Below are 14384 nucleotides of genomic sequence, written 5' to 3' on the forward strand. Positions count from 1 at the left end.
ATTGGCCGTTGTGGCAGGGCGTGCTGTGCGAGGCTGCTGCATGGTCAGGGGAGGTGTGGGGGAGCTGGCTGTGTGTGGGCTGCCCAGACCTGGCTTCCAGCCCCAATTTGACCCGTTACTGGGGACTCCCGGTCCATCTGAGTCTCAACTGTCAAAGTCAAGAGGGAGAGGGTAGATGGGAGGCCCTCTGAGGGCTAATCCGGGAGGCTGCTGGGCCAGGCCCAAAGCCCCCTGGCTCCCCTGCCTTGCCCATCAGGGTGTTTCTGGGAGCTGCTTGCCGCCTTGTGTTCCCCTGAGGAGCCCCTCCTGTGAAAGGCTAAGGGGCCTCCTCTGAGTCCTCCAGCTCCCAGACCTCTCGTGGTGCTGCCACCACGTGAGAGAGTGGAATTGAAAGATAACTGGTGAACTTTCCGTTTCCTCATGAACATTCTGAAGTCCTGTTGGGTCCAGTGGCCCGGTGTCCGTCTTCCTGTGGGGGCCCTGGGCCTCGAGCTCCGTCAGGGAGAGGCCTGGTGAGGCTGCCTGTGGTCAGGGTGGACCCTCAAGGAAGTCAGGTGGCCCCAGCATGTGGTCCCTGGGGCCCTTTGTGGGGGGCAGTGCTGAGAGAGGTGCCCCTCGCTGTGTCTGGCGCAGCAGGCTGCCCATCCCCCTCCAGCACCCCTTCTCAGTGCCCTTCAGCACCATCGGAAAGGTGGAGCTGCCTCCCCTGGACCCCCAGCACCTACTCCAAGCTCCAGTGAGTCTGTCCTCTCACCTCATTAACGTGTGCAGGTGGGGCTGCAGCATGGCGTGGTCCAAGTGAGGAGTACAGGAGAAGCTTGGTCCAGGCCCTCTGTCACCCCCACCCATCCTCACAGCAGCCCTGGGGGTGGAGATCCCCAACCTCCCTTTTCACAGAGGACACTGAGGCTCCGAGGAGATGTCACCTCCGAGGGCACACAGCTGGGGCCCGTGAGCTCGGTCGCTCGCCCGAGGTGACAGCACTACCCGGACGGGCCGGGTCTTTGTCTTGGCATAGTTTTCTGAAACCAGTCTCTTGCATGTTTCTGCACCACAGCCCATGAATCATGCAGGACAGGGACTTTGTTTTTCTCCTGAATGCAGAGTATAACTGAGCACTTGTCTCAGGAGCGTGAGCGTCCCCTCATTGACATGCAAAGCTCTGGGTGTGCCCTTCATTGGAACCTTGGGCACCAGGGCATCTTGGGAAAAACCACGGTCCCTGGACACCCGCCTGGCACGGATGAGAAGTCCTGCACGTGTACAGCACACTGTGGCAGGGACCCAGACACATCGGCAGCCCCAGCTTAAACTCCCTTCCGGTGGCTTTCCATGCACAGTTCATTAGTTCTCCAAGAGCCCACCAGTGGAGCCAACAGACAGACAGTGTCCCCGTGTTACGGTTGGGGAAGCCAAGATCCAGAGACATGTCCTTTCTCAAGGATGCCTCTCAGAGACCAACTTATAGCAGGTCTTTCTCACCTGAGGTCCACGCTGGGCCCCCCCTGCAGAAGGCCCCTGTCGCCGTCCTGAGATTGGAAATGGCTTAGGGCTGCAGTTTGGTTTTGCCCCCAGGGCCTGTGCAAACAGTGCAGCGGGCCTTGTCGGGCCCCAGCAGGAGGTGCTAGCAGCTTTGACTACCCCTCACCGGGTCTCCCTTTCTCTCCCCAAGGCCCTGTTTGACACACAGAATGAACTTCGCACACACATCCCAAACTTCACCTTCAACCTGGGCTACTCAGGGAAATTCTTCCACACAGGTAAGTGGCCTGGCCCTGCCTCTACTGGCAACTTTCAGGGGTTCGTCAACCCCCAGATACCCCAAGCACTGTGTTGCGAGGAGCAGCAGCAGTGGGCAGACCGACCCACGCTAGATGCAGATTTGACTCTGGCCTCTCTAGAGACTAGAGCTGGTCACCGCCCCAGGCCCTTCCCAGGTAAGGTCACTGAGAGCAGGTCCAGCTTGTACTACTCTGGTTAGGGCATCTTCTCCATTCTGATTCCTCCCAACCTCCTAAAACACCAAGCCCAGTGCCATGAAGCCCGCCCCACACAGCGTTTCCGAGACTGTAAGCCTTTATAGGAGCAGACAGCCTCATCCAGCCCCTGCAGAGCCGCTGCTGGTTTTGAACCACTGACCTATGGTTAGCATCCGACACCCAACCCACAGTGCCTCCAGGGCTTCTTCTGACACTCCCTGCCATTGAAGATTCCTTGTGGAGCTTCTGCTGATAAAAGAGGTGGTTTGACCGGGATGAATAGTGCAGAAATAGACACAATGAAAGACACAAAGAAAGATGGCTCTGTCCCTTTACTTTAGGGTCAAGGCTCTGGCTTGAGTGGTTCCTGCCTGCCTTCTCCTTCTGAGCGCACCCAGGGTCCTCCCATGCTGCCCTTTAGGGAGTGGGCAAGAGGGGGCAAACCCTGAGTGGGCACCATCATGGACCGTTCACTCAGCAGCTGTCTCTGGGCTCTCTTTGTCCCCAGCAGTTTTACTGGCATATAATTTACCTTGTACTCAATTCAGTAGTTCATTCACTTCAAGAAGAGTTGTACTGTCACTACCACAAGCAGTTGTAGAACATTTTCTTCAGTCTTGTACTCATTAGCTCCCCATTTCCCCCCCAACCTGCTCTGCCATTGCCCCAAGGAACTATGAGCCCAGTAACTGCCTCTATAGATTTACCTAACCTGGATTTCATAGAAAAACATTAAAAAACAAACCCAACAGCGATAACAAGGTAAAACAGATTAAAAACCTCAATCTCAAAGAAAGCAGAAAAGATGAAAAACTGGAACAAATTTAAATGGATGCTAAGGGAGACCCAGTGATAGAGTGGGTGCAGGGATCCACTTTCCATCGAAGTCTGCATGTGAGCAAGGACCGCCTCGCTTGCAGTCCAGGCAGACTCCTAGGAACAGTCCTCGGGCCAGCCTGTGCTCGCAGCTGCAGGGCCCAGTGGGAGACAGCCTGTGTTCCCAGCCCGCACCCATCCGAGTCATAGTGGAAATACCTAAGAGGCAAAGAACTAGGCAGCCTGCAGCATAAGGAGCTCTACAAATGTATCAAGGACACGCGGCCAAGTTAGAAAAATGCAGAGACGAAGAGCAGACACGTCAGAGTGGGTGGGAACCCTGAGTCTGGCTCCAAGCCCTGTGTGGTGCAGGTGGGTTCCCAGGGCCCAGAGAAGAGAAGGGCTTTGGAGTCAAGGGCACATCCAGGCTGGGCTCTCGGGCTTTGGGTCTGTGCTGGATGGCAGGTAACTCTCCCAGTGCCGGGCCGAGAGTTGGAGGCTGGGTGGGCCGGCTGAGCCTCCTATGTTGGCTGCAGGTACTGACGCCGAGGACGCCGGGGACGACCTGCTGCTGTCCTACGTGAAGGAGTTCTGGTGGTTCCCCCACATGTGGAGTCACATGCAGCCCCACCTGTTCCACAACCAGTCCGTGCTGGCCGAGCAGATGGCCCTGAACAAGAAGTTCGCTGTCGTGAGTAAGACTCCCTGCCAGGCAGAGCCGGGTGGGCTAGGGGCCAGGCTGGCCTGCAAACTGCTGGCCTCACACCTCTGTGGTGGCATCCCGGGGCAGGGCCGGGACTTGCAGTCTCACGGATGCCTCACTGAGACCCCCACGGCCAGGTAGCAGTGGCCCCATTTGATAGGCAAGCAGCTGGGCTCGGAGGTCACAGCAGGTCAACAGCAGCCCAGCCGGACTTAAACTCAGGCCCGGCTGTGGTCCGAGCGCTGGCTCTTCCTTTTCGGCTCAGCAGGGAGGTGCTCATGAAGCGGGAATGAGGCTGGTTCTCGGCCCAGCCTGGGCCCATCCACCGAGCAGCTTGAGCCAAGAGAAGGCGGGAAGAGCCCCCATCCTTTCCTCCCCATGGGCCGCATGAGGCCTCTTCGTGAGGAGGTCGGGAGGTCTGGGTTCTGGTCTTGCTCAGCCAGTCTGGGCCCCCTGCACACCCCTCCCCATCTGCCCATGAGGACTTGGACCACGTGCCCTGGGGATCCAGCCTTCGGTGTCCCCAGGAAGACCAGGGCGTAGAGGGGCGGGGCCCCACGCCCACCCTGCTCGGTCCTCGTCCACAGGAGCACGGCATTCCCACAGACATGGGGTACGCCGTGGCCCCCCACCACTCAGGCGTGTACCCTGTGCACGTGCAACTGTACGAGGCCTGGAAGCAGGTGTGGAGCATCCGAGTGACCAGCACGGAAGAGTACCCGCACCTGAAGCCGGCCCGCTACCGCCGCGGCTTCATCCACAACGGCATCATGGTGAGCTGCTGGGTGCTGGCCCGGCCTGAGGCCCTCTTCTCACGGGAGCAGAGTTGTGGGGACGGCCAGTCTCATGAGATCTTGCTCGCTTTGGGGGCACCGATGGGAGGGGCTCGGGTTCCCTGGGCAGGAGGAGGGCCTTGTGCTCCTGGGTGGGACTGAGGGAAGAGAGACAGTGATGAGTGCTGGGGAAGCTCAGGGGCCCTGTCCCTCTGTGAGGGTGGAGGTGTCTGAGGACAGCTGTGAGGCCCAAGTGACTGAAAAGGGAATGTGGGGAGAGCTGCGGCCAGAGGGGTACTGGGCTGGGCTGCAGAGAGTCTTGTGGGCCATTGAAGGACGTTAGCTCGTGGTCTGAGATGGCAAGGTTCTGCATAGAGCAGTGATCCAATCTGACTCATGTTTTAAAGCAGTGGTTCTCCATGCCGTGACCCTCTCATACAGTTCCTCATGTGGTGACACCCCCCCAACCATCACATGATCTTCCTTGCTGCTTCATAACTGACATTTTGCTACTGTTATCAGGCGACCCCTGTGGAAGGGTAGTTCAACTCCCAAGGGGTCTCGACCCACAGGTTGAGAACCACTGTTTTAAAAGGATCTTGCTGAGTCCACAGGATGGAGGCACAGGTGAGAGGGGTTGCAGGGAGGCCACCTCAGGTGTCCAGAGGAGCGGCTCAGGGTGTGGTGCTGACGTGCAGAGGCTCTAGGCCTGCTGAGAACATGGAGCCCAGCGGAGCCGCTGACCAGTGGGGGTGCGGGGTGTGTGAGAAGGAGAGAAGTCAGTGATGGGGTCGAAGCTTCTTGGTGAGTTGTTCGCAGACTCCATGGGCAGCTGCAGGGAGGGCTGGCCTGGCTCCTTCACCAACTGTAGGGGACCAGTCTCCACCACCAAATGGGCCATAGGGGAGCAGTTGTATAATTGAGGGGTAAATTAAAGAGACCTCAGACAAGACATGCAAGGGCTCACCGGAGCATGGAGACCGGAACCAGAGAGAGAGTGAATGTCTTCTCTCACAGGCTTATGTGATCTGGAGCGCACAAGGCACCCCAAACACATACGTAGCAGGAAGGTGGGGCACTAAGACAAACACCAGAAGATACAATGTGACAGAAGATACAATGTGACAGAAGATACAATGTGATGGGAAGGTGCAGACACCACAAAAGGGGCGGGTTTTGGAGATAAGATGGCAGCCTAACCTGCCAGGAGCTGACTTGGACTTAGGTGTCCCTGAACTCTCCTCCAGGTGAATAGTCTGATCCTTACCAAACAGGAGTGGACCTCCTTAGGGTGGGGTGGTCTGATTGCTCTTGATGGTGATGACCTTCAGGCAGACAGCCTTCCAGGGCATAGCAGCAACCACGTGCTTGCAGGCAGTACCTTACGATATTGGGGGGGAGGCGGGGCGGGGAATTACTTCAGTTGGGAGGATGTGACAGGGAGGCATCTGCAGCTCACGATTGTGAAGCCCTCCCCTCCACCAGAACCTGCCTCTCAGCCTCCCCAGAGAATTTGTCTGCACACACTCTTTCCGGCTCTCAGTTTCCCACCACCACCGACCGAGACAGCTCCTGTCACCCTGCATAGGACGAGGCAGGGCCAGAGCGTGCCCTGCCCTCTCAGAGCCCTCCATCTGTGAGGGGACTGAGAAGCCAACGCCTGACCAAGAGTGCTGCTGCCAGGGGTGTCCCGGGCCCAGCAGGGGGCTGCTTAGCGAGGGTCCGCCCGCATGGGCAAACGTCCTGAGCTCTGGGCACGCTCACTTCCTGCGGCTGTGAGCCCGGGCGCGGGGCATCTTGTGCAGAGGGTAGCAGCGTGTATGTGAATGACAAAAGCCTGTGGGCTCACAGGAGGGGGAGGGGCTATAGGGGAAGGGACCCCCAAGAGTGGAGGCTGTGAGAGGAGCCTGAATGGGAATAGGCCCTGATATAGGCCCTGACCTTGACTCCGCGTCGCACGGGAAGTAGGCTTTCTGAGGAGGAGCTAGCTTTGCCCGGCTCCCGAGGAAGGGCCCTCCAGCCCCACCTGGCCACAGAGACACCTCGCTCCTGTTCCCCGCCTGCCCGCAGGTCCTCCCTCGGCAGACGTGTGGCCTCTTCACACACACCATCTTCTACAACGAGTACCCCGGCGGCTCCAGCGAGCTGGACAAGATCATCAACGGGGGGGAGCTCTTCCTCACCGTGCTCCTCAATCCCGTGAGTGTCCCACCACCCAGGGCTGCCAGGAGGACAGGGGGTCCTCGCGGGGAGTGCCAGGCTGGCCCTCGGGACCCCTGCCCCCTGTGCTGAGCGTCCTGCATCGAGTCTCTGGCACCTCCTCTCTTTCACCCACTGCTTTTTGATGAGCTCGCTGATGTTGGGCCCCTGTTCTCTGCCCGGAGTCCCTCACACACATGCACAGGTGGTACTAGCCCCTGGAGCTCCCTGGGGCTCGTCTTCCTCTTCTGTCATGGCCTCGCGGGCGGGAATGACAGGAAACCCATGTCAGGTGTGTGCTGGTACCCAGCTTCGCTCTCACAGGACGTCAGCGTCCCACTTCTGGGGTGTGGTCTTTGGTAGGTTTCTTTCTGGGTGTGGCCAGCCAGGGGACCAAGATGAGGCTTTCTGTGCCCACAGAGAGGGACAACCTTGGGAACCGCAGAGGCAGTTCTACCCTGTCCCGTAGGGGTCGATGGGAATTGGCATCGACTCGCTGGTAGTGAGCTGGGATTTTGGGGGTTTGATGCCTAACCAGGCAGGGGTCACCTAGTTCGGTGACAGCCAGTTACTTTGGACTGGTCATTGGGTGACCCTGCAGGGGCTCCAGACACTGACTGGTCTGCCCCCACTTCCACCCCGGGAGCAGATCAGCATCTTCATGACGCACTTGTCCAACTACGGGAATGACCGCCTGGGCCTGTACACCTTCAAACACCTGGTGCGCTTCCTGCACTCCTGGACCAACCTGCGCCTGCAGACACTGCCCCCTGTGCAGCTGGCTCAGAAGTATTTCCAGATCTTCTCTGAGGAGAAGGACCCGCTCTGGCAGGTGGGTCTCGGAGGTGCACGGTGGCCTGGGTGTCTTGGAGCTGGATAGAATGTCCACCTGCTCACGGGGACAGGTTCTAGGCGGGGCCTCAAGGACTCGGACCCCGCAGGCCCTCACCTGTGCCGTCAAGTAGTGCAGGGGCACACTTGCTCGCTGTGGGAACATGGTGTATGCTTGCTCCTGGGTGCACATGTGTGCACACCTCCCCTCCAGTCCCACGTGTCTGCACACTCACACAGTGTGTACAGGGAGTGGGGGAACATGTACAGATGATGGGTAAGAGACGGCAGCCCTGCTGTGGCTTGGCTGTCGGATTAGTTCTGCCTCTTTTGACCCCGGCAGGCTCTGAGCCACTGGGAAAGGCCTGATAGGAGGGAGGGCCCTGGGGGTTTTTGCGGAAGCCTGTCCCTGAAAGCGGAAGCTGGCATTGGTGGTAGTGTCAAAGTTTCCACCAGGTGTCTGCAGGCTGGGCCCCCTGAATCACGTCCGGCTGCCATCTGTTTTTGTAAATAAAGTTTTATTGGAACACCTCCATGCTCACACTGTTAGGTATTCTCAGTGGCTGTGCTCATGCTGCACCAGAAGCGTTGAAGAGCTGCAGCAGAGACCGGAGGCTGCACTTACGTTAGACTCTTGCCTACCAACCCTTAGCTCAGCCTCAGCTCAGCCAGTTACCTGCAGCAGGAGCGCACCAGTCCCTGTTGGGTGCCCAGCCGGGGGCTGACAGTTTTCTAGGATCTGTGGGAGGGTAGGGGGGCTGAGACAACCCAAAATGGTCCCTGACTGCTCAATGGGGCTCCCCCCCCCCCCGCCCTGCTCCAGGACCCCTGCGAGGACAAGCGCCACAAAGACATCTGGTCCAAGGAGAAGACGTGTGACCGTTTCCCCAAGCTGCTCATCATCGGCCCTCAGAAAACAGGCAGGTCTCCCAGCCGGCAGCCCCTCACGCCCCCCTGGCTTTTTGCTGTCCCAGTGATGACATTCTGGGAGCTGTCTTGCCCTGTTTACCCCAGGAAATAGCCATAAAGGTGGGGTAATCCTGCAGCGTTGGTCAGTATGTAGGTGGGAAGAAAGCAGGGGTGGGGTGGGCACAGAATTCTAGCTCAGGGCCCCCTGCGAGTCTCTCAGTTTAGTCAGAGAAGCCCACGCCAGCTGCCCCTTCGGTCTGGGCCATGCCTGACAAAACGAGTTCCATGCCAAGAGGCCTGTGATCAATGAGGCAGGGCCGTCGGAGGCGCAGGAAAGAAGTGGAGACCCCATATGCACGTCCCGAGGAGGGGTCTTCTAAATGGTCACGGGGAAACTCCATTACCTATTCCTTCCATTTTCCCACGAGCTTTTTTGAAGCGCCCCACCCTTAAGGCACGGATGGGGAGCAGCCCAGCTTTACCGACCAGGAACTCGTGTCTCAGAGAAGTTAAATGACTTCCACAGACACGTCCAGTTCAGCAGAAGTGGCAGGTCTTAAACCCTGGTATCCGTGACCCCAAAGCTCACTTACATGCTGTGAGTCCCCAAAACTGCAGCTCTCCCTCAGCGGGGGCTTCTCAAGCACATGCTTTAAAGGAGCCATAGACCACGCCACGGGACATGGGTGAGCTCCCTGGGTCGGTGGGAGACAAGGGGGCAAGAGTGAGGTCCGGGCACCCACAGGAGGAGACCTCTCAGGTGCATTCCTGGACCTCCGAGAATTCCCGTGTTAGCCACACTGGGAGCTGTGGGGCCCTCCTTGGAGTAAGCCTCTCCAGATTGCCGGAAAGGGCAGAAGCTGGAAGGGACCCAGAGACACCATCCAGTTCTGGGGTTACATGTGAGGCAGGAATAAGCACTTGGAAATGGCCGTGTGGTACAGCGGAGAGGATTCCGAGGCTGAACGTTTGTTCAATGACAAATGCTATGATGGATTAGTCATGTCTGCAGAGGGTGCAGGAGTTGGAGTGCCCACGTGCATGCCATGCATTTGCCAGCCTGCATTTAGTAGAAATCCTTCCCTGAGAACACCAAGGCTTAGAAAAGAGGGGAGCTACTGAGCGTGATCCCAGAACCCAGGGAACGACCCCCTCCCACCCGGATGTTGCTTCCTGCCTCCCTCTTTTTCTCAGGGACTGGGCCTTGGGTCTCAGCTGCCTCCCCTCCCCCCAGGCACCACCGCCCTCTACCAGTTCCTGAGCATGCACCCGGACCTGAGCAGCAATTACCCCAGCTCCGAGACCTTTGAGGAGATCCAGTTTTTCAACGGCCACAACTATCACAAAGGCATCGACTGGTGAGGGGACCTTCCCGCCCCCAGCAGGATGGGAAGGCCAGCGTGAGCCCCGCAGGAAGCAGCTGGCTCTTGCTCTCACGCAGCTGAAGTTCCTGTAAACAGGGACAGAGCACAGTGCCCTTTGGGGTTGTGATGGAGCCTCATCGCAGGCAGGACTCTTGATGAGGAAACTCTGCCCCTTTGCGTTATCGCCTGCGGTCAGAGGCTGCTGGACGTCAGTCCAGCCCTCCCTTGCTCGCACAGAAACAAGGACCCGAGGACCAGAGCAGGCTCTAACCTCCAACTGTCCCTTCCTGCTGCAGTAGGCTGACCATGGGGCAGGAGGTCCTCTGATGCGCCCCCTGCCTGTCCTTGGTGGAGCTGCGGGTGTGGCTGAGTCAGCAGAAGCACCATGCCCAGTCCCACGCCATTCTCCTCATTGCTATGTTGTTGCAGCCTCCTCGCTCTCCTTCCTCTATTTTGCTGACCCTCTGCTTTACCAGCTATGGTGCCACACGTCCCGAGTACGCAAGACAAAAGCTCGCCATCCTTGCGTCTGAGGAGCAGCCTGGCCGGGTTTCTTCCCAGGCAGCCTTGCTTGTTCTCTGGGCAGCTCAGGGCACTTGGATGTTCCCCAGCACTCCCACCCTCACCCCCTGCAGATGCACCAGCTCCTCTTTTTTCTCATTCAGTGTCCGTCAGACCCCTACGACACGATGGAGAGCCCACAGCCGGGGCCACACCCGTGGTCTCCAGAGCGCCGCGCCTGCCTTGCAGCATTGTAAGAGTCTGGGGCAGCCCCTTCACTCGGGGCAGTTCGTCCTCTGATTTCCTGGCTGCTGCTTCCATGAGCCTTCATTGTGGATCCAAGCAAAATCCTTGACTGCGTCGGTCTTTCCTCTGTTTACTAGGATGTTGCTTATTGGTCCGGTGGTGAGGATTTCGGTCTTCTTTACATTGAATTGGAGCCCGCACTGTAGACTGCAGGTCTGATCCTCATCAGCAAGTGCATCTAGTCTTCCTCACTTTCAGCAAGCAGGGCTGTGTGGTCTGCGAACCGCAGCTTGTTAAGAAGCCTCCCTCCAGTTTGGATGCCGAATTCCTCCTCAAGCAATCCAGCTTCGCTGAGGATGTGCTCAGCACGCAGGCTTAGGGAGTGTGGGGAGAGGCCCCAACCCTGGCACACGCATCGCCTGAGGTTAAACCTCGCAGTGTCCTCTTGCTCCGTTCAGCCAGCCCCCTCTTGATCCATGTACAGGTTCCCCATGAGCACAGCGAAGTGTTCTCAATCCCCATTCTTCATCTGTGTCACCACTGTGTGTTATGACTCACACAGTCAGCTGCCTTTGCATGGTGAAGGAAACAAGCCAGCATCTTTCTGGCCTCTTCTCCCTTCAGCCACGATCCATCGTACCTCAGCAGTGGTATCACGAGTGCCACGTCTTCTGAAACCCGCTGAATTATTGCCAGCTCTCCGTCAACTTGCTGCTGCAACCATTGCCGAATGATCTTTAGTAAAAGCTTATTTGTGTGTGATATGAATGATTATTGTTTGATAATTTCAGCATTCTGTTGGGTCACTGTTCTTTGAGACCGATACAAATATAGATGTTTTCCAGTCGGGTGGCCAGGGAGCTGTCTTCCAAATTTCCTGGCACGGATGAGCGAGTGCTCCAGTGCTTCATCAGCTTGTTGAAACATTCGGTTGGTGTCTGTCGACTCCTGGAGCCGCGAATGCCTTCAGTGCAGCTTGGACTTCTTCCTTCAGAACCGTGTGCTTCTTGGTCATGTGCTGCCTCTTAAAATGGTTGGGGAGCTCTTATAACAATCCACACATCAGTTGCATCAAGCACATTTGTACATATGTTGTCATCATCTTTCCAAAACATTTTCTTTCTACTTCAGTCGTAGTATCATCAGCTCCTTGACTGATTCTTTAAGATACTGTGATTCTCTGTAGTCCGTCCATCTTCAGCCGCTGCCTGCATCACTCAGTGTTTTGCTCACACCCCCATGGTATTGAGCGCTTTCTTCCATTCTTTCATCTCGAGTGACGCTGAGCGTGCACCCCCTCTTTGGCTTTCTTACTCCGGGTCTCCGCTCACGCTGTCACGATGCTCTCCCTGGTCTTCTCTGGCGGCCCTGGGACGTTGTCTGTGAGCTCCTTTGCTCGGTCACTTCCTCCTTTTGCTTTCACTCCGCTGTATATGGAGCGCGTTCCAGAGTCTCTTCTCTGGTGTTTTCTTCCTCGACTTTTTCATGCTCTTCTGCTTTCTTGCATGTGATGGTCTTGATGTCACCCCACATCTTCCCAGGTCTTGGGTCATTGCTGTTGGATGCATCAAATCTGTTCTGGAAACGTTCTCTACATTCACACGGGTGCGATGTACTTCCTTTAGGTGGTATTTTGGCTCTAGTGGCCTTGTTTTCTTCGGCTTCACCCTGCATGCACTTGGATGTACGTACTTGGCGGTGTGTTTCACAGTTGACCGATCTAGTTTGGGCTGACGATATTGGACCTGTCCATCCCACAGATGCCATCATCTGGTTCCTATAGATTCCTTCTGGTGGGCCCCGTGCATTGTTGCCATTTATATTAGTGAACAAACGGTGTGTGTGATGAAGAAGTGATTGGCCTGGACGTTATGTCACGAGGTCTCCAGCTCCACTTCTTCCACCACGGCCCGCCTTTCCACCAACCCTTGGGAATCCCAGTCGCATCCCGATGGCACGCGCGTTGGCTCCCTTTCAGACTGCACACGTTGGCACGCTTCTTCCTTCTTCGCCAGCTTTCGTGGGTGGCGTGCGCATGTGAATACCAGTTATGTTCAGTAGACGTTCTTTGAGATACACGGATACTGGCCTGTCAGAGGTGGGATTGGGCTTCAAGATAGGTCCTGAAATGTTCCTTTTGGACGCCGAATGGAACACCATTCCTTCTCGATGTCTCAGTCCCAGCAAAGTAACCGTATGCTTGCGTCACTCAGCAGCCCCCTGCCAGCCCCTTCCAGCCCACCGCCACCAAAGAGGTCGATTGCTATGCATTCCGATTCGGGTTTAACGGCTTGCAGTTTCCTAGATGCACGCTCTCCACATTCTTGTTAACGGACGCCTGCAGCTGTTTCTTCGCAGGTCGAGTTGTGCCCTTCAGCGAAGGGAGATCCGGAAAGCTTGACCCCATCGTGTCTTGAAGGTCAAGTCCCCTTTGAGGTGGCTGCCCTTGCCCAGTTGTATGTTTATTGCCTTCCCACTAGAGGGGCTCGTCTTCTGGCCCTCAGAACAGGCAGTGGTCCACAGCCACACATAAAGTTTTTAAGGACTGATCCCTCAGAAGTGAGTCCCCCCATTTCTTCATCCTAGTCTCTTACCCTGGAAGCTCAGCTGCAACCTGGCCACCTTCGGTGACTTGTTGCTATAGAAATGCATGCAGGCCACCTCTGCACACCAAATGGACAGACAAGCACACCAAACGGACAGACAAGCACACCAAACGGACAGACAAGCCACCTCTGCACACCAAATGGACAGACAAGCACACCAAACGGACAGACAAGCTACCTCTGCACACCAAACAGACAGACAAGCACACCAAAACGGACTGACAAGCACACCAAATGGACAGACAAGCCACCTCTGCACACCAAACGGACAGACAAGCCACCTGCACACCAAATGGACAGACAAGCACACCAGACAGACAAGCACACCAAACGGACAGACAAGCCACCTCTGCACACCAAACAGACAGACAAGCACACCAAACGGACAGACAAGCGGGGGCTGAACCCTGACCGCGTGCTTCGAATGGCAGCTTCCTGCCGAGCCTGGCAGTGCCGAGCCTGGCAGCGGAGGTGGGGTGGCTTGCCCCAGTGTTCTGTCTGGTGTGTCTTTGTACGTTGGTCCTTTCCTTGCCTTGGGCGTGTGCTGCCGCTCTGTCTCCGTCCCTCAGCAAACGAGGTGGAGCGCCTGCGGGCTACCCTCGGCGTGATCTTGGGGGTCCCCATGTGTAGTTTCATTTTCTCTTTGGCCTAGCCGTAGTCTGTATCCTGTCTGGTCAGTAAGTTTGACTGTCTGACATCTGCCTGTCACTGGCCTCTCTTAACATGCCCGCCACTTTCTCATCTAAAACCGAAGGTGTCCAGAAGTGTATTTGAAAGTCAAATTTTTGCATTCTTTTAGAAAGGTGATGCGTTATATTCTGTCTTTAACAGCAGCCTCAGCAGGGCCTGGGGCAGCACCCCACTAGCGAGTACGCTAACATGGAGCGAGACATATGTCTAGTTACACTCAGTGGGAGAAACAGGCCAGGGACTGCTGCTGACGCTGACTTTTCTAGGAATCGAGGGGACCAGGTTCCGTTTCCATTGCTTGCTTGGTGTAGGCACTGCCGACAGGATGGCGGTGTGCTCAGAACGGTGAACGGGACCTCGATAGCCAGGCTCCGGGGAGCCCCAAGACACAGTGCTGGGGTGCAGCGGGTTGAGCACGTGGGAGAGCCGCTCGGAGGGAGGAGGCCGTCTGCGGCGGTTCAGATTCACTGCCTGGGGACATTGGGGACGGCCCTCTGGGGCCACTTTGAGGTTTCATTCTGGGGGTGGGTCTCCATGGGGCAGTGGAACCTAGGCAGAGTGAGACCCTACAGACCCCTCCGTTAGGGTGGGCTTTGGGTCCCGTGATCCCTGAAGCTGTGCTCCCGTCTCTGCTGAGGAAGTGTCTCTGGAAGGTGTGAGTGTGAGCTTAGTTTCCAGAGGTGTTTTGTTTTTTTTCAGCCCAGAGGGGCCCTGGAGGACTAGTGTGGAGAGTCACCCTGGGGAAGGGGGGTTAGGGGACAGCAGGT

The 14384-nt window shown here is 57.0% G+C and overlaps 1 protein-coding gene across 5 annotated transcripts in view; it reads left to right on the forward strand.

Moving 5' to 3' along the window:
- NDST1 (N-deacetylase and N-sulfotransferase 1) overlaps positions 1-14384 on the forward strand; it is a 70739-nt gene that overhangs the window by 44186 nt on the left and 12169 nt on the right. For all 5 annotated transcript variants that reach the window (XM_075541811.1, XM_075541809.1, XM_075541813.1 and 2 more), the window contains 7 exons: positions 1673-1760; positions 3332-3486; positions 4086-4271; positions 6342-6470; positions 7120-7302; positions 8125-8221; positions 9445-9568. In XM_075541811.1, coding sequence (XP_075397926.1) covers positions 1673-1760; positions 3332-3486; positions 4086-4271; positions 6342-6470; positions 7120-7302; positions 8125-8221; positions 9445-9568 — 962 coding nt within the window. The remainder of the gene's footprint in view (positions 1-1672; positions 1761-3331; positions 3487-4085; positions 4272-6341; positions 6471-7119; positions 7303-8124; positions 8222-9444; positions 9569-14384) is intronic.

Source organism: Tenrec ecaudatus, chromosome 2 (genome assembly GCF_050624435.1).
Source record: "Tenrec ecaudatus isolate mTenEca1 chromosome 2, mTenEca1.hap1, whole genome shotgun sequence".
Classification (NCBI taxonomy): domain Eukaryota; kingdom Metazoa; phylum Chordata; class Mammalia; order Afrosoricida; family Tenrecidae; genus Tenrec; species Tenrec ecaudatus.